This window comes from Haliaeetus albicilla, chromosome 23, assembly GCF_947461875.1.
Source record: "Haliaeetus albicilla chromosome 23, bHalAlb1.1, whole genome shotgun sequence".
Lineage (NCBI taxonomy): Eukaryota > Metazoa > Chordata > Aves > Accipitriformes > Accipitridae > Haliaeetus > Haliaeetus albicilla.
In genome coordinates, this window is record NC_091505.1 from 13,194,693 (window position 1) to 13,217,116 (window position 22,424).

Below are 22,424 nucleotides of genomic sequence, written 5' to 3' on the forward strand. Positions count from 1 at the left end.
TATACAAATGATGCACAGTGCAATTGCTCACCACCCACTGATCCACGCCCAGTTAGTCCCCGAGTGGGGATCCCCCTGTCCCCCCCCCCGCCCAGTTCCTATACCAGATGTGATGTCACATGGTATGGAATACCCTGTTGGCCACTTTAGGTCAGCTGCCCTGGCTGTGCCAACTTCTTGTGCCCCTCCAGCTTTCTCACTGGCTGGGCTTGAGAAGCTGAAAAATCCTTGACTTTAGACTAAACATTACTTAGCAACAACTGAAAACATCAGTGTGTTATCAACATTCTTCGCATACTGAACTCAAAACATAGCACTGTACCAGCTACTAGGAAGACAATCAACTCTATCCCAGCTGAAACCAGGAAAACAGCACAGCTGCAAGAGGGAGAGTCTGAATCATAATGAACACCCCACATTAAAGCAGGGAGGGGGGACCCCAGGGAACGAGGACTGTAAGCAAACTGGCAAACACAGGCAGGATCACCGGGGTGGTTCCTGCCTCATCGGAAAGTGGAGACCTCCGCGATGGATCAAACAACATGGTCCCAGCTCCCTGTTTGACAGTGCCCCTTCTTCCAGCCATCATCCAAGACTTCCTTACAGACAGGGTTACATGGCACCAAGGGGTACATGAACCAAGAATCATCATCATCTCTGGGATTGCAGGGCTGAGGCACTTGGATGGATGGGTTGGTCAACCAGTCTTACCACGGGCTACAGGAAGCTCTCCTGGCCCAGAATAGCAGTGGCCAATTGATGTCCCAAATTCTCATGGCCTGCCTTACCTTGAGAGGGCTTCATGGCATGGTATGGCCTTACACTGGTGAGGCCGTGAGGGTAGATGTTGTATGGTCGGCTTGCCAGGTTCCTGAACACGATCTGAAATAAGGACAGCCAGCAGGAACGTTTAATGCCTTCTGAACATTTTGAACCCTTGAGGCTGCTCTCAGTGTCCTCACAGAGAGGTACACACTGGGCAGCTGTGCTCTGGGATCGGCTGCCTGCCAGTGTCCAGTGGGGAGGAGCCCAGATGTGTCTGGGACCAAAAAGCAGGAGTCAGAATAGAAGAAATGACTGTTTATTTCTCTACTAGTCTACACTGTCCATCTTTCAGGGAGATGCCCATTTTAGGGAGGGCATGAAAATATCAGATTTATTAAAGGGAAAGTTGCTGTCTTTAGTCTCACTTTGCATATGAGACAGAAGAGGTCTGTCAGTCCAGGAGGCCTCAGAGGACCAAGACGCTAAGTATGCACAGCAGTCAACAGCTTCAAAGTGCTCCCCACTTCACTGCATGAAGCCCTTCATTTATTTCTCTAAATAGCTCTGTCGGGGCTTTGCCACAGGTGTTACCTTCAGGTCCATGCCCACAACTACATAGGAAATCCCAGGCAGGGAGCAGAAATGTGAAGTTCCTGGAAACCATCCCATTCCCCCTAGCAGTAAACAAGTCAAGTGGTCAGTAGAGACACTTGGGGAGACACAAGCGACAGTCCCCAATACTGTATGGTAAGAGCACACAGATGGAGAAGAGTGGAGGATGAGAGGACACTCCTGCCTCAGAGGAAGGTGCTGGATGCCATGTGTCATGGATTAATTCACACGATTCCTAAGATGTCTGCAATGAAGTCAAATCAAGGGGACTGGGCCATATCCGGTGCATCTCTGCTGATCTCACTGAGAGTATTTAGCTTTAGCTTTCAGTAACATCTGCCTTTGTGGTGAACTTTGGACATTACCAAACATGATAGAGCACCTCAAGGACTTATGTCAGACCTCAGCCACAAACCAAGAGCTATTAGGAACAACAGCATCAAGCTTTGAAGTTTCCCCTTCCAGTCTCTCTTTGTGGAAAGCAATCTCTCTCTTACCTTAAACTGATCTCCAACCTCCCCCTTAATGACAGGCCCCAGAATTCCCTTGTCCAGTTGATCTGACACCTTGCGCTTCTTGAAGGTTGCATCCTCGTACTCCACGAACATCACTTTCTTATACTTTGAACCGATCTGCTGAGGGCCAGCCTCCAGGAACAGGCTTGTGATGTTTCTTTAGGCAAGGCAGAGAAAGAGCAAATGGGACGCTGTCAGAACCAGAGCAAGACCTTCCATCATCCAAGGACCTACACAGCTGTCCAGGGACGACCAGTGCACAGTGGTGACACCCACCCCTGCAATCATAATATGCATCCTGGGGAATAACGTTTCAAGTGATTCAGTGCTTCTTTAATGGAGAAAGCTTCAACTAGGTTGCACAGTAGCAGTCTTGGGCTGACACTGCCTTGGAGGGAAGTGGTGACTGTGAGAGCTGAGAGCATGACAGATTGTCCTGTGTCAGGGAACACCCCCAGTGTGCAGGCATAAGGCAGCAGAGCAGCTGCCTTTTTCTTGATCATCCCAACTCCTTCCCAGGAGCAAGGCCAGCCCTAAGCTGGTGTCCTGGTTTTGGCGGGGATAGAGTTAATTTTCTTTCTAGTAGCTGGTATAGTGTTATGTTTTGGATTTAGTATGAGGAGAATGTTGATAACAGTGATTTTTTCAGTTGTTGCTAAGTAGTGTTTAGACTAAGTCAAGGATTTTTCAGCTTCTCATGCCCAGCCAGCAAGAATGCTGGAGGGGCACAACAAGTTGGGAGGGGACACGGCCAGGACAGCTGACCCAAACTGGCCAAAGGGATATTCCATACCATGTGATGTCATGCCCAGTATATAAACTGGTGGGAGTTGGCCTGGGGGTGGATCACTGCTCAGGGACTAATTGGGCATCGGTCGGTGAGTAGCGAGCAATTACATTGTGCATCACTTGTTTTGTATATTCCAATTTTTTTATTATTATTATTGTTGTAATTTTATTATTGTTATTATTATCATTATTATTTTCTTCCCTTCTGTTCTATTAAACTGTTCTTATCTCAACCCATGGGTTTTATGGGTTGTTTCCCTGATTGTCTCAGCCATGCCACTGGGTGGGGGTGAAGTGAGTGAGTGGCTGCGTGGTGCTTAGTTGCTGGCTGGGGTTAAACCATGACACCTCCTCTGGCTTACCCTCCAAGGGGCTGCAGATGGGGATTTCTGCCCCACATGCCTTGCTCCAGCAGCCACTGGCTGGGATCCCCATCTAGGGCAGAACCTGGTGACCCCAATACCACGCCAGCCCCAGCCCACACAACCTGTGTCAGCAGAGCGACGTCAGGACTGTTGACAAGCATCATCACCATTTAGTGCTGACTAAGGTACTTCTGCTGAGATATTGCACTTGCATCACCTCCCCCTCCAAGAAGTGGGGCAGCAACAGGGGCTAATTGCCTCTGCCATCTAGAGCAGTTTCTTCCAGACAGGGCAAGGACACCCACACTCTGGGGCTGTGGGCACATGTCCCAGCTGTGCACAGTCTCCTGGCTGGAAGGTGAGAAGGGTCACCAGGCATTGCTGCCTGCTCAGAAGGGACTGGCCCTGGAGACCTGGGCAACAGAGAGACAAATGCCCCAGAGACAAATGCCTTTGTGGGTCATTTGGTAAAATGGAGCAAAGCCAGGTCCTGCCTTCCCATGGCCTCCCCAAGACCATCCTTGTCCTGCATCCATACTGTTAGTGTTAATAAAGAAGAACAAAACTGTCCAGGTTGGGCAGAAGGAAAATAAATTTCTGGAGAAGAGGGGAAGAGCTGGCAGGGCTGCCTCAAGGAGCAGCTTCATGGGCACGCATGCCTGCTCTCACCTGTCCAGAGACACTGGCTTCACGGGGGCATAGTCCCAGTCCATTTCTTCAGCTGCAATGTAGTGAGTCCAGGTCACAGGCTTCTCTTTGGCAAAAGAGCGCACTTGGATCACATGGTATGTTTCCTCATCTTCTTCAGGGTAATCCATATCTTCTGGCTCATCTGACAGCTTCCCCATCTTCATTAGGCGCTCCTCCAGACACTCCTCCACTTTCACAATGGCCTCCATGCCAGCTGGGTTTAGACAAGCCGGGCAGAAAGGGTCACATTGACATGCCAGCACAGGCGTGCACTCCCCCAGGCTCTGCTTGGGACATGTCCTCTCCACTACTGTCCCCATCAAATGGGCCATCACATGGGTCAACCTATAACATCCTGGTCACAGGTCAGACTGCATGTGGATGTAACACTATGGAGCAGGAGGGGCCTTGGAGCTGCAGCACTGGATAGAACCCTGAGCCCGGGCCATCCCCTGAACTTCATTTCCCCTGAGCTCTTGCAGAATAAGGTTACCTTGATGATGGGACAGAATCTGGCAGAACATCCGAAAGGAGCCAGCTGTTCCTGGCATGGTCTGGGCTGTGAGATATGTGGCAGGAGAGATTTGTAGGCTGCTGAGACGGTGGCTTCTCACCAGGAATGTGTGGGCTTCGAAGAAGATGGAGTGGACTTCTGGCCCAGTGCCCAACCCGATCACGTGCCAGTGGACCTGCTTCTTGAGGCACAGTGTGAGACCTGCCAGGAGAGAAGGACAGCATCCAGGAGTCAGCACTGCATCCATCCCTTGTCCCCACTCTTGGTGTCATGGACTCAGAGCCTGACATGTGCTGAGTCCCCTGCATCACAAGGTGGTCGCTTCAGGCTGGAGAAGTCTCATATGAATGTGGACTGTCTGAGCAAAACAGAGGCACAGGCCACATCATCCCTCTGAGATAAGACTAGGTTTACAGAGTGGGGGACTTTGGCAAAGGCTTTGGGAGGCATGCTGATGGGAGCTCACAGCGGGATGCAGTGGAAAAAAGAGGTAGATGTGCTCCTTGACTCTATAAACAGGGGAATCGGGAACTGGAGAGGGGAATAATTTGTTTGATCACAACACTGAAAAGCCTGATACTAAAACATTGCATCTGGGGCAGGGCTCCAGCATGTCCTCAGCAGTAGTTGAAATACCGCAAAAAGGGCAGAGAGAGGTCACGAGGATTATCTGAAGGCTGGAGAAAGTTCCTTCCTCTGAGAGATTCAAAGAGCTCAGTGTGCTTAGGAAATGGGAGAGGACTTGACTGCACTGTAAAAATATTCTCCTGGGGAGAAATTGAGTGTGTGCTGAAGGGCTCTGTAATCTGGCAGTGAAGTGAATAACAAGAACAAGTTCCTGGAAGCTGAAGCCAAACAAAGTCAAATACAGAGTCAACCACTTGTTTTTGGCACTGAGTGTGATAGGTGACTGGAACAGATCCCAAGAGCCCAGGAGGAGACAGGGTGGAGGCTCTGTCCCAAGGCCCTCAGCTCTCCATTGCCACCTTTCCATCAGACACCTCTCAGGCCAGGTCCTGCAGCCAGACAGGGGGTTGCTGGGTGGCAGTGGATATCTTCTCAACGGGAAAGCCACTGTGCAGCTACAGTGGCTGACCATGAGGTCTACTCAGGTCTTAAGCTCCATGGATCTACCAGGACAGGGAATTTAGGTGAGTTTTGCTTTTGCTTTCTATTGGAGAATGGCCAGACCCAGGTGGGAGGTTTCAGGGTGTGGTTCACCAAGGTTGCTTATGGTAATGACTCTCCTAACAGTGCTTCCCAGTTTGCCTTGGAGATTCTTCACTCTCAAGCAGCTTTGGACCTTCTCCCAGAAGAATATCAGAAAATGCCAACTTTTGTCTTCACTGAGACCACAAATGGCCTTTTCTTTTGCTTTTCTGGAGAAAAGGAGGCTGAGGGGAGAACTTATCACTCTCTACAATTACCTGAAAGGAGGTTGTAGCGAGGTGGGTGTCTGTCTCTTCTCCCAAGTAGCAAGTGATAGGACAAGAGGAAATGGCCTCAAGTTGCTCCAGGGGAGGTTTAGATTGGATATTAGGAAAAATTTCTTCAATGAAAGTGTTATCAAGCACTGGCACAGGCTGCCCAGGGAAGTGGTTGAGTCACCATCCCTGGAGGTATTTAAAAGACATGTAGATGTGGCACTTAGGGACATGGCTTAGTGGTGGACTTGGCAGTGAAAGGCTTATGGTTGGACTTGATGATCTTAAAGGTCTTTTCCAACTTAAATGATTCTATTCCCCAAATCCTAAAGGTGTGTTGCCACAGCCAGGCTAGTGAGAGCTGAATTTTCCCCTCAACGCACTATCTCCAGCCTCGTTCACAGGGCTACAAGAGATGAAACTCTTTGCTACCAGCACTATTCCTGGAGACCGAGAAGGAGGTCAGCTGCGTTGGCAACACAGACAGCCGGAAACAGGTCATGCCCCACTGTAAATGGGCAAGGCAGATTAAGGAGTTGAGAAGCGATAGTTTCTCTGGGGTGAACGCAGCCTAACATATCCATCACCTGGAAACCCCTCTTGATGTCCCTTCTCGCACCCTTTCACAAGCTATCTCACAGACCTGGCTACACCCCTGTTCCTAGCACCTCCCATGCCCTCTGTCCCTGTCCTGTACTCACCAGGCAATGAGCCATTGATGTAGCCATTGATGGTGTGCAGCTCCGTCCTGTTGTGAGGCAGGGGCTGAGGAGCTGCCAGGGAGCTGGGTTCAGTGTACCAGCTTTTCCCTGTGGAGAGAGGAGGATGCAGTCAGCTTTCACTTGAGAGCATTTCCAATAAAAAAGAAACCTTCCCACTGGGGTGAAACAGTATAAAAGCCAAAATCCAGGGAGGTCAAATGTGTGGTGCCTGTTGGAAATCCACAGCAGACCTGGCCATGGCTCTGCATGAATGTGGTGGTGACCATTCCACATGACAGGGCATAACTCCCCACAGCTTTAGCCTGTGTGATGGGAACAAGGCCAGGGCATGGGACGGGGGAGCTGGGGGGGCGCTGCAAGCTCCCTGCATCTGGGGAACTGAAGAAGGAGTGTCAGTACTGCACCAGGAGCACATTGGTTGGGGAGGCTGTATAAGGCTCAAACCCTCAGGAGGCAGTGTGGGAGCTGAGCAGCTGTGCTCACACCATGGCCAAAGCATGCGCCCCGGACCAAGCTGAATTCAAGGTCTGACACCAGACAGCAGGGTAGTTACCTTCATCAAACACTGCGAAGAGCATCACAAACTCTTGCCGCGTGTCCTCGTTCCCATCGCTCGCCAGGGTGCCTGCAAGATGCCACAGGATGCATCTCTTTATAGGTCAGCAAGTACCATGCCCGTCTCCCAGGGAATTCCCTTTGTGCCCTCCAAGAACTGGTAAATCAAGGACAGGCTGTGGATTGCTTTTGTCACTTGTCACGACTGGCACAGCCCTGTTTCCAGCCTTGCAGTCCCCAAAAGCCCATGGTTGAGAGGCAGCTGCACTCAGAAGGCATCAAAAGGTCAGTTTGTGCTGCCTTCCACTTGAAGGCTCTCAGGATCCACTTAGTCACCTGGAAGAACCCATTTTATCTAGCCTCCTCATCGGCACCATTGTCTGTGTGTGCTCATTGCTCATCGTCTAGACTTTGCTTAGTGGAGAAACTGCTTCTGGTGAGACACTGGAGCCTGCAGACAGTGCCCTGGGAGGAGGTGACTCGTACCCATTCCTCTTCAGTGACTACAGAGGGGTCTAGACAACTACCTCCAGGAGTTGGCTCAACCAGGGGTGACCAATCGCACCCCAGGTACACTTCTTGGTGCCTTGCATCCAGCAAGTATTAACAGCCAGGATTTCATCACCTCCATGTTTACTGAAGGAAGAGGAGCAGGCACAGGTACTGTGGACCAAGCAGTGCCCCAGGTGTCCTGCCTCTCTCCTGCCTCATCCTTAACCTTGCAGATACAAACGTCCCTCTAGTTCTTCTGACAAAACCCTGTTTGACAAAGCACCCTGGCTGACGCTGAACTATCACAGCTTGGTGAAGCTCTGAAGGGAAGACAAACATTTATGCCTCCATAGCGATTCATCTTAGATAAGGTTCAGATACAAGGTAGGAGATTTCATCTATGGTCTGAAATCTTGCAAAGGAAAGAAGCAACTGATTTCTCTCCAACAGGGAAATCCAAAGTGTGTTTGGTTTCTGCACTGGGAATAGACTCTTTGATGAAAGGGCCAAACCCCAGAAGTGCTGTTGTTGACCACAGCTTACTCACTCCACTGCTATGTTCAGACTCTTTTGAATTTTCTGCTTTTCAGTTCACGATTGCATGTGACCTGTCCCCATCCTGTGCTGTCCTTACCAGGTCGGCACACGAGCAGAGCTCCAATCAAACCGGAGTTGATGTCCTTCACGCTGTCAGTGTTGGAAGAGTAGGAGTGGGTCAGGCATGGTGAGTCACCATCCGTCGGGCCCTTGTTTTCCTGGATTTCCCAGATGTATGTGTGTGTCTTCCCTGGATCCACCCTGTCACCCTCCTTCTCTGGCTGGCTGGTCTCATCCTCATACCCTGCACCTAAAGCCAAAGGAACAGGCAAATGTCACTGAAGATTCATCCCCAACACATCGTAGCTACAGAAATGCCTCTTCCCCCAACCCAGAGCACAGCCTCCCTCCCCCCCAGCCCCTGGGGCCAGCCCAACTCCCACCAGTGATGGCCGGTCTCAGGGCAGTGAGCAGAGCTGTGCTGGAGACTTGCTTGTTGGGCTGTGTACCCACCACCTGCCCTGATGGTGGAGGGCACAGCCATCCTGGCCCTAAGCATCCAACCTCAGGTTTAACCTATGTATTACCCCTATAACTGATATGGGTTTGCTCTGGGCTGTTTGCTCATCTCAGCTTATGTCTGGGCTGGGCGTGGTCTTGTTGTTGCCCTAGGCTAAGCCATCTCTCTGACTGTCCTCGTAGATGGACCTGAATAGCAGGGTCAGCGAGGGACGTGCTCCCTCCTGGCAGGCAGGTAGCAGAGCAGGAGGTGCTGTGCAAGGGCTTGCAGCACCTTGCTATTGCCTGACTTACCCTCTGACGCCTTCCAGTAGGACACCCCGATGGCGTGGAGGTTGTATGGGCGAGAGGCCAGGTTCTTAAACATGACGACCACTGTGTCATAGACTTCTGCTCGGATGGTGGGGCCCAGGAGACCTGAAGGGGGAAGACAACAAGGTCAGGCAGCTGGGGTCAGGCAGCTCACACCCATGGCCCCAAAAGGTCTGGGCTTTCCACCTGCACAGTTAGTGGTTGTCCCTCACAGTGTGGCACCATCAACTGCTCTGGCACCAGCAAAGCTACCTGCATCCCCAGCAGCTCTGCCATACTGGGACTCCACCCAGGTGCTTCCCCATCGCTGGCCAAGGGGCCACCAAGCGCCCAACCCCAGATGAGTTTGGCCGCTGTCAAGGAGAGCTAGGGCTCACCATGCTGCAGGTGCTTCTTACCCATCCACGCTGGCTTGGGCTTGGGCTGTGTGAACGAAGCATCAGGATACTCCACAAACACGGCCTTCCTGTACCGGGGAGGGACACCAAGTATGGGGGGCCGTGGGCCTGGGTGCCCTGACACACTGCAGAAGGAAGGAAAAGCCAAGGCTGATTGCGCAGCCCTGTCCATGTATGGGCAGCAGCCATCCTCTTCCTCCCCTCCCCCAATCTGCCTGTACCATGCCAGCCCTAGAGATTTCTCACCCTGTTGTGTCCTTTGGGTTTCCTGACAACCCACAGGTGTGTTTGGAAACATTTTGCTCAGCTCACAGATGACAACATGGCAGTGATTAATGTTGTGGTGTCAGTCATGATGAAGAAGACAGAAGGGCAGGAGGCACAGAGCTGTACCCAGCTGCGGCTGGGAGTGGCCACAGCTGCAGGCATTGCGGCCAGCCTCCCGCCTCGTGCCTTGCCTGGCTTCATGCTTCCCCACTAGCAGAGACCTCAGGCACTGGCAGTGCTGTGATAGCAGTGCCATGGTGGCCTCTGTCCCACAGCCACCCCCCCACCCCATCCCCAGCACCTTCAGGTGTGGCAGACACATCACATCACACACATAACCTCAAGCATCCTCCTGAGCTCCCCCTGGGAAAGAGCCTGTGTCAGGCTGCATGGCAGGTCATGGCAGTTTGCTCTGCAGTCTGAGCAATGTCCCCACATTTGTTTCTTTTCTGACCAAACTGTGATTTATAGCCACCCCTAAAAAACTACTCCCTGCAGCAGTGGGATAAAGGAGCCTTGAACGTATTTCACCCCACTTATCTCTGCTGGCCACTTTCTATCTGTAAGCAGCTTAACAAATTCATTTTCCAAAAGGAATCCAGCACGTTTATCAGGATAACAAAGCCATGAATTTCTCCAGGGATTTTAGATGCTGGCTTATCAGCCCCAGGACTGAGACCATTTCCAGTAATCACACAGATTGCTTCCAGCCTTGTTTTGTTTGGAGCAAAAGCCAGGTGGTATTTTCTTCCCTCTGAAGAAGCATTGCTCGCCCCTTCTGACTAAGCCTTCATTCAAGCAGCAGTTCCCTTTGCGACTCTTCCTTAAAAGGAAGAGGAAGGAGTCAGAGTGACTCAAATTTAGGAAAGGGCGACGCACGCTCACCCCCATGCTGCCAGCTGGAAGTCACCAGCAGCCAGAGGATGCTGTGGGGAGAGCAGGGTTCACCTCCCTGGTGGCAGAGCAGGATGGGCACCCACGAAAACCCCACATGCGCCCAGCTCCTGCCTTTCCCACCATGGCTATAACCCCATGTTTGGGCTGGCAGGAGGGCCCCAGCAGACACAGCCCCAGTGAACAGGGCCACTGCATTCAGCTGACTTTGCCCACGAGCTGTTACCACTCCTGCTCGATGGCTGTAGGGTCTGGACCAAGCTTTGCTCTCCAGGGTGACCCCATGCTGGGAGGTGGCAGTGCTGCATGGTCACTGGCACTGGGCTGTCCACTGTCGGGAAGCTGTGCCTTAATCTCTGACTCAAAGAAAGCCCAACTTTGAAAATACATCCCTGAGATATGAGGGTCTGTTCCTGCTAATTCTGTGGTGTACAAGGCAGAAATCCTCTGAAGCCAGGGGGATTTTGCTGGCATGCAGGGGCATGGCCAGGAGGAGACTTGGTGACACCAGGACTCAGCACTGGGTCCCAGCTGGCATGGCAGAGCCTGACGGCCTTTGCAGGGAATGAGGAGGCAGAGTTCAGTGCAGGGACATCTGATCCAAGTGCTTCTGGCCAGTCCTCTGCACTTGGGGTCCCCATGGACTTCCAACCCCAAGGGCGGCTGAAGCCAAGGCAGGGAGATAAGTTCCTGGCGCCTTCAATCAGCATTGTTAGCCACACTATCTGTTCATCTCTCAGAGCTGGGAGACTGCCAAGATAAACACCCTGCACTGCTGAAGCACTCAAACATGGGCTGCTGCTATATGGCTGCCAGCTCCAATCCCTGGGGCCATCACAGGACGTGCTGGTCCTGACTCTGACTCTGCTGGTAGGGTTGTGTTTGGGAGGAAGAGAAACTGAAATCATGGGGAAGGCATAAGCAGCTCTGGCCTGGTGTGCCATAGCCCATTCATTTGTCAGAGCCTTCCACAAATGTGCCAGAGAAATCACTGGATACATTCAGGGGTTTTGGATGTCCTGCCTGGAGGTGCACCCTTAGGGGTTGCCATGAGATACTGGTATCATGAGGGAGAACAGGTGGAGCAGAAGACACCCTATGCACAGCTTGGAGGCATCCTAGCTCCAGTAGCAGCTCTGCTCCTGCCACGCTCTCCTGGCTTGCTCCTGCATGCCCCTTCTCCCCAGCCTGGCTGTTTACCTGTGCCCTCCCAGAGCAGGGGGAAGCGGGCTGAGGCTGCAGGACCAGGGAAAAACCACCATCATCCAGCTGGGAACAGCTATGTCAAGCAAGCCCTGATTCCTGCCATGGCTCTGCCAGAAGCCACGCTGCCAGGGCACACCCTGCCTCTCCAGGGTGGAGCACACCACCAGGTCCCTCTGAGAAAGCCAGAGTTATCTTTCTCCATTTTAGAGAAGGACAAGTGATCTCAGACTGCCTGCTGATGCCCCGCTCATCCCCAGGGCAGAGCCAGGTCCCTGAGTCACTCCTGGGTCAGAAACGGTGTGCAAGCATGTCATTAAAGCCAGTGCCAAAATGGAAAGCCACAGGGCTGAATTAACAGCATGAGTGACCTCACCTCCACTGAAGCCTAATGGATCTGAGTGCAATGTTAGTAAAAGCAGGGCAGGGGGGGCATTAGTAAAACAGGGGGGTTGCTGGATGCAATTTTCCTACTGAAGTAACCAAAGGGGGGAAAACCAATGTAACTCAGTGATTATGGCAGCTAGTCAGGTTGACTGGGATCATCACTGGAGCCTAATCACAGCTCCTCGCTGCTCAAGCCAGCGTGGGTCTGAAATGGGGCCATGGGCTCACACCACCCCAGCACAGAGCCTGGGGAAAAGGGTGTGGCAGCAGGGCGGAGTGAAGGGGTACAGCTTGATCCACAGGGGATGTAGCCATCCAGCTCTGCTCCTCATGCTGAGCTCAGAGCAGCCCGTTCACAGCCATGAGCGTCCAAGCCAGCTGCGTCTCCAGATAACACCATCCTGATGCCTGAGCAATGCAACTGCCACGTTTCCTTCCTACTCCAAAGTATTTGGGAAAACCCACTATGCCTTCCTCCCTCTTGTGACTGTGTACAAACACCATTCTTTGACCAAACACTAAAAATTATTTTCATTCCCTAAAGGAAAAATTTCAGCCCCAGCAATGTAACGTACACAAAGGTATAAATAACTAAAGCTGCATTTTACCAGGGGCAGACACAGTGGAGAGCCTTTGTTGCTCTGAGTTATGTCACGGGGCCACAGCCAACCTCCCTCTGCAGCCCCTAGGCAGGGAGGCACAGGACCCCATCTCCCCTCACATCTCCCCAAACCTCCCAGGATACAGAGCAAAAGAGAAAGCACAGCTGGAGAACCAGCTCTTGGCTCTCGGCCATACTTTAAAGGGTCACAGGCAAACGGCATTAAGGTAAAGCAGTGCAGTAGTGCAGAGCAGGTCTGCATTTCTCTCTGCAGATTTAGTCCACCTGTGCATTATCAGGGCTTGCATTTAGTGACTCCTCATTGCACTGAAATACCCATTCCCAGCTGTACCACTGTGCCAGGTTGCCCCCATGCACCTGCCTGCCTGGACCCAAGCTCACAGTGCTGTGCATGCCAGTGTAGCAGAACACCCATAGCAGGCTGCTGGAATTGCAATAGAAAGAGCTTTACCCTGCAGGCGCTTGCAGCACGGAGAGCAGGTCGCTGTGCGTGTAGTCCCAGGCAGTTTCCACTGCACCAATGTAGTATCTTCTGACTTTGCTGATGCCCTCCTCAACCAGGCAGAGGAGCAGGAGATTGTGCAGGGCTCCCACCAGCATCATGCCTGCTGGCTGGGAACCACTCTGGCTTCAGAAGGAAAAGTGAAAAGGAAGGAATGAAAACAGAAAGAGGAGAGAAAAGCCTTTATCTTCTCATCCAGCTGTTGTAATCCACAGGAGACAATGACTTAAAGCCAGCACCCAGAGGCTCAGTCAGAGCTCTGGAGAGTTTCCCAAAGACATCAGGAGAGGAATCACTGGAGTGCGTTAATGCAAAGAGGAGTGTGTGAGCGACTGACTCTCCCTCTCTTCCTCTGGGGTGGCAATGAGAGGAGGAGAGGAAAAAACAAAAGGAAAAGGGAGGGCAAGGGCAGCGGTAAGCTCTGCTGAAGGACCCAGCTGGCTTGGTGTCCTGGCCCATGTCCAGGAGTGAGGTGAGGAAAAGGGAGGGTTGCAAAGGAAGGGGAATTTAGGTGCGGCCTCTGCCTGGTCCCACCTTCCCTCTCACCGCAGAGGGGAAGGAGGAGAGCGGGTAGCAGGCCAGCACCCTGCTGCTGCTTCTGGCACAGGAGCCTTTATTTCCCCCACAGATCAGTCTGGGCTTGTGTCTAGGGCTGGAGTCCCCCAGGGAGCTGGCAGCTGCCTTCTGTACCTGGTAGCCCACATAGTTGAGGAAATGGCAATTTATGGGAAAATTTGCCTTCAGGATGCAGATGGCTTACTGCTATGAAGCAGGAGAGGCTGCCCTGTGCCCCCCAGTGCTTGGAGCCCACAGGGCACTTTGTATCTGCAGGGACAGGGCGGGAGGTGAGGAAATAGCCAGGGATGCACATATGCATGTACATATGTGTAGTGTATCCCTGTCCCCTGGGTGCCTGCACCCCAAGCAGTGATGATTTAGCCACACAATCTCGCTTCCAGCCACATGGGAGGAAGAGTGTCGGGGTGATCCCTGGGAGTCCCCCTCCTGCCAGCTGCTCCTCACGCTTCTTCTCTCGTCTCAGGGTCCTGCAGAATAGCTCAGAGAAGATGCACTGAAATGTTTTTGCAAACTTCTTCCATTTTAAACTCACAAATTTTCAATGTTTCTTTTTAAAAGCCCAGGAAATCCACCACCACCACCCCCAAATACACACACGTGCTCACGTGCACACGCTGGCACGTGGTTCTCCCTTGGCTCACAAAGGCAGGAAGGTGAGGAGGAACACCCTGCATGGTTCCAGTGTCCACTAGGCAAGTGAGGTGGGGAAATGTCCCATAAATGATGCTGTAGGGCAGCAGGAGTGCAACGGGGGCAGTGACCCATTTGGTGACAGTCCCAGTGTGTGCAGAAGCATCCATGTGACGGGTCTTGGTGCCTGGCCAACAGAGGGAGGCGGTGGGGATGGTGGAGGGATGGGTGTTTTGGGGTCCCAGATGTGAATCCTTAGTGCGGGGCGGATGGGATGGGTGATAGGAGCTGAGCCCCCCAGGTAGGGGTAATCCCAGCGGATGCGGGAACATGTTCCCTGATGTCCCACTGCCCCATGTAGCCCAGCATAGTCTGGGAATGACCTTGAGGATCCCAGCCGCATGGGCTCACTGTGCAGGAGCACCCTATGTCCATGGGGTCAGTGACAGCTCTCTGTCCCCCTCCCCCAGAGAGGGGCCAGTTCTTGCCACCTTGCTGGGGACACCCCCTCTCTTCCCACCCCTCTTCTTACAGCAGCCCTGGGCCTGAGGGGGAAAACCATCCCGGGCAGCTGTGTCTGGCCAGGGCTCCCATGGCAGCAGCAAGGCGCACCTGGGGGAACTCCCCCTCGGCCGGTGTAAAACCCCAACCTGCCAAGGGGCTCCCCACTCCTTCCTGGGCTTGCCTAGGGGCTGGCTGACACAGCAGGAGCTGGGACAGAAAGCACTCCCCCCTGCACCACCCAGCCTGCTCCAGGAGAAGCAAAAAGCCAATGAGAAACACATTTCCTCCAGCTCATGCGCTGGCAGCTGGCTCCATGCCCAGCCTGGTGCGCCTTTTCTTTGCGAGGAAGATGAGCAACAACCTGCCCCATGTTTTCCAGCAAGTATTTTGGGGCAAAACAAGCTGTGTGTGACATTCGGGGATGCCCTGGGTGCTTTGCACCACCTGCCCCGGCGCGGTGAATCAGAAGGGTATTGTACAGTGCTGGAGGGGACGGGGTTGTCTGGAGCTCTGGGAGAGACATGGGAGATCCAAGCTGTGCTTCTGGCACTGGTGTCCCCTGCAGTACGGATGTGACTTTATCCCAGTCATCCTGTCTGGGAATCTCTTGGTGCTGTGAGACTGTGCTCACCCAGAAAGGCTGGAAAAGGTGTTTCTTCCAGAAACAAGCAGATGGGGAAAATGTCACCAAGCAGACAACACGACTGTGAAGAGGGCAGTCGGGGGGTGGCAGCATGGTATAGGCATGTGGGAAGATTGGGGTTGCCTGTCAGGAGCGGTGCTCCAGTTCTGGGTACTGGAGATCTGCATGGATCCAGGCACTCCAGGCACTGTGGGATGACAACATCCAGGGATCACAGAGGGGAGTCAGGCAAAGGTTCCTTTGGGGGCTGCAGTGGCAGGAGCCTGGACACAGTCACAAATTAATGGTTGTGACACTAGCAGGTGCTGAATTGCTGGGTTTAAACATTTTCAGCTACTGGAAGGCAGCTCCAGGTTCTTGACCCAGAGACATAAGAGTAAACTGGAGAGATGGGGTCTAACCCGAGGGAGCAGAAAGAAAATTATATTATCAAGGTACTCAAGGCTGTGGGAAGAGGAATCCAGGTCTGAAACTGGAGAATACTTGGAAGTAACTTGGGGAGGGGGCCCAGATCCTGGCACTTGCTGCATGCAGTGGGTAGCTTTGTGCAAGTACATAACAGCCAGTGCAGAGTGAAGCATGCCAAGGACAGCTGGGCATCCGCAGGGACCCTGACTCCTCCCCCGGCACAGCCTGCTAAGCTGGAGCCCACATGCCCCAGCAAAAGCCTGCATGGCCCCAGCAAGTGGGGTGGCATTAGCAGCCCTGGCTCTTCCGAGGGCTCTGCTAGCCCATATGGGTGCCACTGCAAAGCATCAGCATTGCCCACGCACGGATGGGCCAGACAGTAGCAGACAGCTGCACTTTTGAGAGAGCTGCAGAGAGGCATTGGCATTCTGGGCCTGCCTGGAGCGAGGCACAGTGTAAGCACACTTGCCCATCCTCAAACCTCCCCATGAGACAGCGCCAGGGCACTGTCCTCCCATGCAAATGTGATGGGGAAGCCAGGACAGGCTCCTGCCACTGAAAGTCCCAGAGAAACCTGCTTGGCCAGAGCCAAGGATCCACATGCATGAAGAAAGTGCTGGTTGTTTCCCCAAACTGTGCAGTTCTCAGCTCAATACGGGGCTGGGGCAGATAAAAATGACTCAGAACAAAAAGTGAGCCATGTCTAATCTCTCCTGGGACTTTTTTGTGTGTACGTGTGTGTATGTGAGAGAGCGAGTGACTCATGGCAGCTTCTCAGGAATGCAGAGTATGTCAGAAGCAGCAGCCACCCACAGGCACTTGCCCTTCCCAGCACTCACATGGGCAGAGGGCACCAAGACACTGGCTGTGCTGCATGGCACCAGCAATCCAGTGGAAGGACCAGGCATGACCCCTTGTACCAAGCGCTTCCAAGCTGGAGCATTTCCCGCTGCTGCCCGCATCCCACCTGGACCCTGCCTGCCCTGGGGAGGGCTTAATTTTGGTATGCAGCTGCTCCAGAAAGAGGAACAGCAGCCCGAGGGTCAGCGGGACACATCCCTGCTCTTCCACAGATCAGCCCTGGGCAAGTCCCTGCCACATGGGCTTGCCATGCTTCTTCCCCATGCCGCCAGGTGCATGCTGCTGGCTGGCTCCTGCCCAGCCTACCGCCCATACCCACCTGGATGTGTGCCACGCTGACTCATTTCACCAAATGCTGCAGGAAATCCCTGTCACCTTTCCAGTGCCTCCCTGCACAGTTGGAGTGAAGGATGCCGAAGAAGCCTCCTCTCCGGAGCCAGCACTGGGGTTTAGTCACAGGAGATGTGTTTATCCCATGTAACCAGCCCCACTGTGCTCTGCAAGGGCAGAGGTGCTTTAGGGGAGCTGCTTTTTTCAGAACCCACTGTCTCAGTTAGAAGGAAAAAATATGAAAACAAACCACCAACCAAAAGAGTCACCTCCTGGTGCTTTTGTCGCCATCCAGGCTGCTGCAAAACCAGGCCAGATGGAGAGACAAACCTTGGGCTTAGTGCAGATAAATCACAGCAGGAACAAAGCCCACACTTGTCCTTGGGGGAAAAAAACTCCCTCCTTTGGAACCAAAGCTCTGGGCTGGAGAAGAAAGGCCTGGCAGACCTTGCTTGGCTGCTGCACGCCAACAATGATGGAGAAAGAAGAGGCTGCAGCCCCATGTAGTTCGCAGATCAGCCGACCTGCAGACAGCAGGACCCCAAAAGAGCAGGACCACAGTGGGACTGATGGCACCAACACCTCTGAATATCTGGCAAATCCAGCCCTGAGGTTCCCTAGCCCCAGAGCACAAATGCTGATGTGGAGGAGGTCCCCAAAACAAGCCATCTCTCCTCCCCTGGCCTTCCCTGCAGTAAGTGGGTCAGTGGAGCATTTCTCCTTTTTCTCTCTCGTTTCTCACATCGGAGGCATCTCTGAATGATTCAGGCAGCAGGAGCACAACAGCCATGCTCCTGACACAGGGTGCTCAGGGGTCTGTGCCTGCAGGAGCTGGGGGGGACAAGCATTCAGGGATCTCACTGGCCAGAGGACGCTCCCTGCAGCTGCCGGCTTTGCACGGCTATTGCTAAATGGTCTTTGCTCCTCAAGTGTCAGAGCAGCCTGGGGAAAACAAGAGCAGCCTCCATGCACACATGTCCTTCATAAGTCACCTAATTATCCTGGCTGATTAAATGAAGCTCACAGCAATTGCTCTCTCCTGGGCTTGCTTTGAGGGTTGCTGCTGCTGAGTCAGCCTGGAGATGGGGTTATGTTCCCATGAGGTGTCTGGTTTTTTTGTGTCTGTTGCGTGCTGTGCTTAGCTCATCTCTTGAGACACCCTGGCTGCTGCAAAAACTCCTGGAATAAGCCCCCAGGGCTGCTCATATTCAGCAAAGCTTCCCCTCAACCGTGCAAGAAGTGGCTCTCCTGCACAGATGCTGTGCTTGGGGCCATGGGGAAGGGACATGGTCATGTTCTGCCTTACCCCTCTTCCCTGGTGCTCAGTGCTGCTCAACCCTGGCAACCTCACACTGACAGAGCTCCTGGTCAGCCAGAAAAGGGTCTAAATCTAACAACAGGAATTTAACAGCGCTCCACAGGAATGGCTGTTCAAGAGAAGCACTGTCTCGGAAAACTCCTCTCTTCATCATTGCCAAGAATAAAGGAGACCTGGATGCAGGGAGATGTAGCAAGCTCCTGTGCAGCCTGAAGACGTCAACCCAGCTGCCCCCCAGCCCTGAGCTGTGCCTGTCGTTGGGGCAGACCCCTGAGCCTGGGGATGCCACTGCCACTAGCGTCCATGAGTGTCCATGCACTGCGCTCACATTGTCCCCACATGCCCAGCCCAGGCCTTGGGGCTGGCAGGGGTGCCTGCTGGCCAGGTAGCAACAGGAGAGGCTGCAGACTCATGAGATGGGGGGATTGTCAGGGAAGATCAACTAGGATCCTGGCCAAAGGGGCAAAAAACAGGCAAGAGTTGAATAAGGAGATTATGGCACATCCAGGAATTGTTATTCACCTTGGACAGCTGGGCAAACTGCTGCAGGGAGCAGCAGGACTTGCCCACAGTCACCTGCAAGGCAGCAGCAAGTCAGAAAGAGAGCGCCTGTATCACCTGAGCAGCTGCTCAGTATCATTTGCTGTGCTCCAGGCTGGCTGCATCCATTCACTGTCCAAAATCAGTGCTTCTCGGCAGGAGGGACGGCTCGAGGGGTGGTTGGGGGCTCACTGCCGCTCTCAGCACAGCGCTGTGCCTGGTGCCAGGCTGCTCAGCCTGCCCTCCTGCCCTAAACCTGGCTGGCAGAAATCCCAGCTGCTGGCAGGAGAGAGCAGAAAGCCCCTTCCTTTGCGGCATGGAAGTGGGGGAGGCTGGGGGAGAGCTGGCCTACGCTAAAAAGTCCCCATGGCAGCTGGGAGGGGAGTGAAGAAGAAAGGCTGTTGCTCCCATCCATAGACACTGAGTGGCATGACAGGCTGGAGCCTCAGTTTGTTTCATTTCCAGAAAATGAGAAAAGAGAGAGAGACAGCAGCAGTGAGAGAAACCCCACTGAAAATCCCCGTGCTCTTGTTTTGACAGGGCTGAGCTGCAAATTTCCTTTCTGCAAGCTGCAGCGTGCCCCCAGCCAGCCGCCAAGCTGGGGCTGTCCCGATGCAGCTGTGTGACGCCAGCACGGATGTCCCAGCTGGGGGAAGGGGAATTCAGACATTGCTTCTCACCATACTAAAAGCAGCGACAAGGTGGCCTCCTCGGCAAAGCGCCATGCAGCCGGGGCCACAAGGCCAGCAGCATTGGGGCCACATCATGCAGAGCCACCGGAGTAGCAGCTTGAGAGCCCCAGGACACTGCAGCCCTCCAGGTCCCTGCACACCAGGGACATGTTTCCTATCGACGGGGGACCCTGGCATCTGGCGGAGATGGCCAGGTATGGTGCCTCACTGAGGTGCCTGGGGGGGCACCATGGGTCCATTTACAGAGCATTTTGGGGGGCTCTGCAAGTGGGGGACATGGTTTTGCTGACCGTGTTATTGCCTGGTACTGCTTGCCCTGACTGTGCACAGCCACTGGAAGCCTGCATGGGCTGGTGAGCTGTGGGTTAGCCCAGCCACACAGGCTGGGAGGTGGTGGTAGTGCCAGGAGGGAGGGAAAGCCCTGGAGACAGGGAACAGCTTTTTGTGCCTGTGTCTTCTGAGCTGACCAGGGCTGCTCGCCAGGAAGGTGCCTTGCAGGGAGCTCCAATAGCTGCAGGGTACTGAGGTGCTAGTGCTGGACTCTGCTGCTGCACCCACTGGCCCCTGTGCCACCCTCTGTACCAAGCTGGGCCTGAGCCCGCTACACAGGAGCCCCCAACCCTGCAGCCTCTCCAGCCTCCCTGTCAGCCCAGCTCCTTCCCCACCGTGGGAGGAAGCCGAGCGCCTGCCCTGGGTGATGGTGCAGGTGAGCTGGGAAAGATAGGTCCACGCTGCAGATGCTCAGGCTAGTGGGTGCCCCTGGGACCAAGTGTGTGTGGGATCCCCCAGGTGGCACCGGGGAGGAGGCACAAGAGGAACCCTGGCTGGTCCCAGGGCATGGGGGCAGCTGTTTGCCTGCAGGGAGACAAAACCAGGGACTTGCTGCACGGGGATGGGAGCCCACCACCTACTGGACATGCAGGAGACACAAGTGCCACCTGACACCGGTGTTCAGATGGGATTCCCAAGATGAAACACTGCTGCCAGGCGCCCACTTGGCCCCAGCAATCCCTCCACATAGGCCATGCCCTCCCTGGTCACATCTTCTCCCAGGGGAAGCTGCTCTGCTTGCTGCCAGCCCTGCCTAGAGCCAAACAGAGACCCAGCAAAGAAATGGTGCTCTTGGCTGCTCAGTAGTCGGTGTAGGATCTGTCTGACAGTCTCACTAACAGCTACATCTGATTACTGGGTCACCAAAGGGTGACCACGCTGCACCTGCAGGAGCTGCCCTCTGATCTGCTGGGGACAGGACGACTGGGGCTGCCTGGGAGTATGGTGGGGGCAGAGGGGAGCCCTGATCCTGAGTAGTGCCATGGGGCTTTGGCTGCCCAGGAGAGCAAATGCAGGAGCTTTCCAGTTGCCAGAAAGTAAATAAACCCTTGTGGAGTGCAGTCTCCTTCTTCGGGTGGTTATGAGGGCAAAAGCCATTTGGACCATCCTATCTACAGGGTCCCTGGAGCTCAAGGGCTGGGCACTGGGCTGGACACCTGGATTCTCTCCTCCTGCACCCCCACAGCACCCATCAGTCCAGCTGTGGCTTGCCTGGCCCTTGGCACCTCAGATGGCTGAGTCCCAAGGCCCAAACCTGCTGTGGGTAGCAGCCACCAGCCCCCACAGGACGACTGTGTGCAAGACATCACGCCTCGGTCCCCATGGAAGTGTCCTGCCACTTTGGTTTGGGCGTGGATACAGTGCTCCAGCTGGTTCCCCCTAATCAGGGCAGTGCAGGAAACACTTGCGATGCTGCTGTGGCTCCTGACATGTCCCCGCCTGCTTGCGAGGGGGAAGGAGGCGCTCTGCTATTTGCTGTGGGGTGTCCCGGCCACCATGGCAGACTGCTGCTCTTGGTTCCCAGAATGTTGTCTGTTCTCCCACCCAGTCTGCACCACCTGTGCTCCTGCTCCCACTCAAGCACTGGTTTCCGTTAACCCCACAGGAGGGTCAAATCCGCTCCTCCTTCACTTACAATCTCTCCAGGAGGATCTCTTCTTTTTGCCTGTTGTGTCTCAGGTTTTCCAGCTTTGCTACTTCCTGGGCAGCCGCATCCCCAGGTGGGAAGTAGGTGGCTTTTGTTCTGCAGGAGTGCAAGTGAGTAATGGCTCAGAAATTGGAGGGATCATTGTTTCAGGGGAGACAGTAAAATGTGTTCCTGCCAGGCAGCATGCCTGGGCTGCCCAAATGGGCTCGGGGTCAGGCAGGGGCACATCAGGGCAGAGCTGGGTATGCATGCTGCACACAGTGCAAGCAGACCCTCCATACCACTTCCAACATGCCTGAGACCCCGGCTCCACCACACACCTGCACTGCTCCTCTGTGACCCAACATGAGAAAAGAAGTCCTGGCCCATGTGCCAGGGTGCTGAGCTGCCCACGAAGGCTGTGTTTGTTTTAAGCAAATGGCAAAAGGCACTGCTTCTGTGGAGTGACAGCTTGCAGCTGAGCAAGAGCCTCCCATGTCAGAGGGAGCAAACTGCCATGGGCCTTAGGAAGCTTTTAAGACACCCTTGGAGCCCCCTTTGTCCCACCCCTGGATGCCGCAGGCCCCCTCGTGCTGCACTGATACTCTGTACCTGAGCCAGTCCTCCTGGAAGACCCCACAGCAGAGCCACCCACGGCACCAGGGACACAGGGCCTGACCAGATGATGCTATTGCAGTAGCAGAGGGCACAATCTTTTAAAGGGACACACTGATGGACACCAGTGGGCGCACAGTCGAGGCCAACGCGTGCCCACATGCATGGCCGCAGCCGCTCTACACCCACACGCGTGCCCGAGCTAACCCCACGCGCGCCGCCGCTACGTGCTCGCCCCCCTGCCAGTGCGTTCCTCCTCCCAA

General features: G+C 54.2%; 1 protein-coding gene across 5 annotated transcripts in view; it reads right to left on the reverse strand.

Moving 5' to 3' along the window:
- The window catches only part of F8 (coagulation factor VIII), a 37,230-nt gene extending 14,846 nt beyond the window's left edge, over window positions 1-22,384 (reverse strand). For 2 of the 5 annotated variants that reach the window (XM_069811235.1, XM_069811236.1), the window contains exons 1-10: window positions 13,034-13,526; window positions 9,210-9,334; window positions 8,794-8,916; window positions 8,078-8,290; window positions 6,950-7,021; window positions 6,376-6,483; window positions 4,230-4,451; window positions 3,716-3,950; window positions 1,875-2,049; window positions 789-882 (exon numbers count right to left, since the gene is read on the reverse strand). In XM_069811235.1, coding sequence (XP_069667336.1) covers window positions 789-882; window positions 1,875-2,049; window positions 3,716-3,950; window positions 4,230-4,451; window positions 6,376-6,483; window positions 6,950-7,021; window positions 8,078-8,290; window positions 8,794-8,916; window positions 9,210-9,334; window positions 13,034-13,185 — 1,519 coding nt within the window. In that variant the 5' untranslated portion in view covers window positions 13,186-13,526. Of the gene's footprint in view, window positions 1-788; window positions 883-1,874; window positions 2,050-3,715; window positions 3,951-4,229; window positions 4,452-6,375; window positions 6,484-6,949; window positions 7,022-8,077; window positions 8,291-8,793; window positions 8,917-9,209; window positions 9,335-13,033; window positions 13,531-21,555; window positions 21,664-22,368 lie in introns of those variants that run through there. The other 3 variants (XM_069811234.1, XM_069811233.1, XM_069811237.1) reach the window with 3 other exon arrangements.
- Window positions 22,385-22,424: the final 40 nt, after the last annotated feature.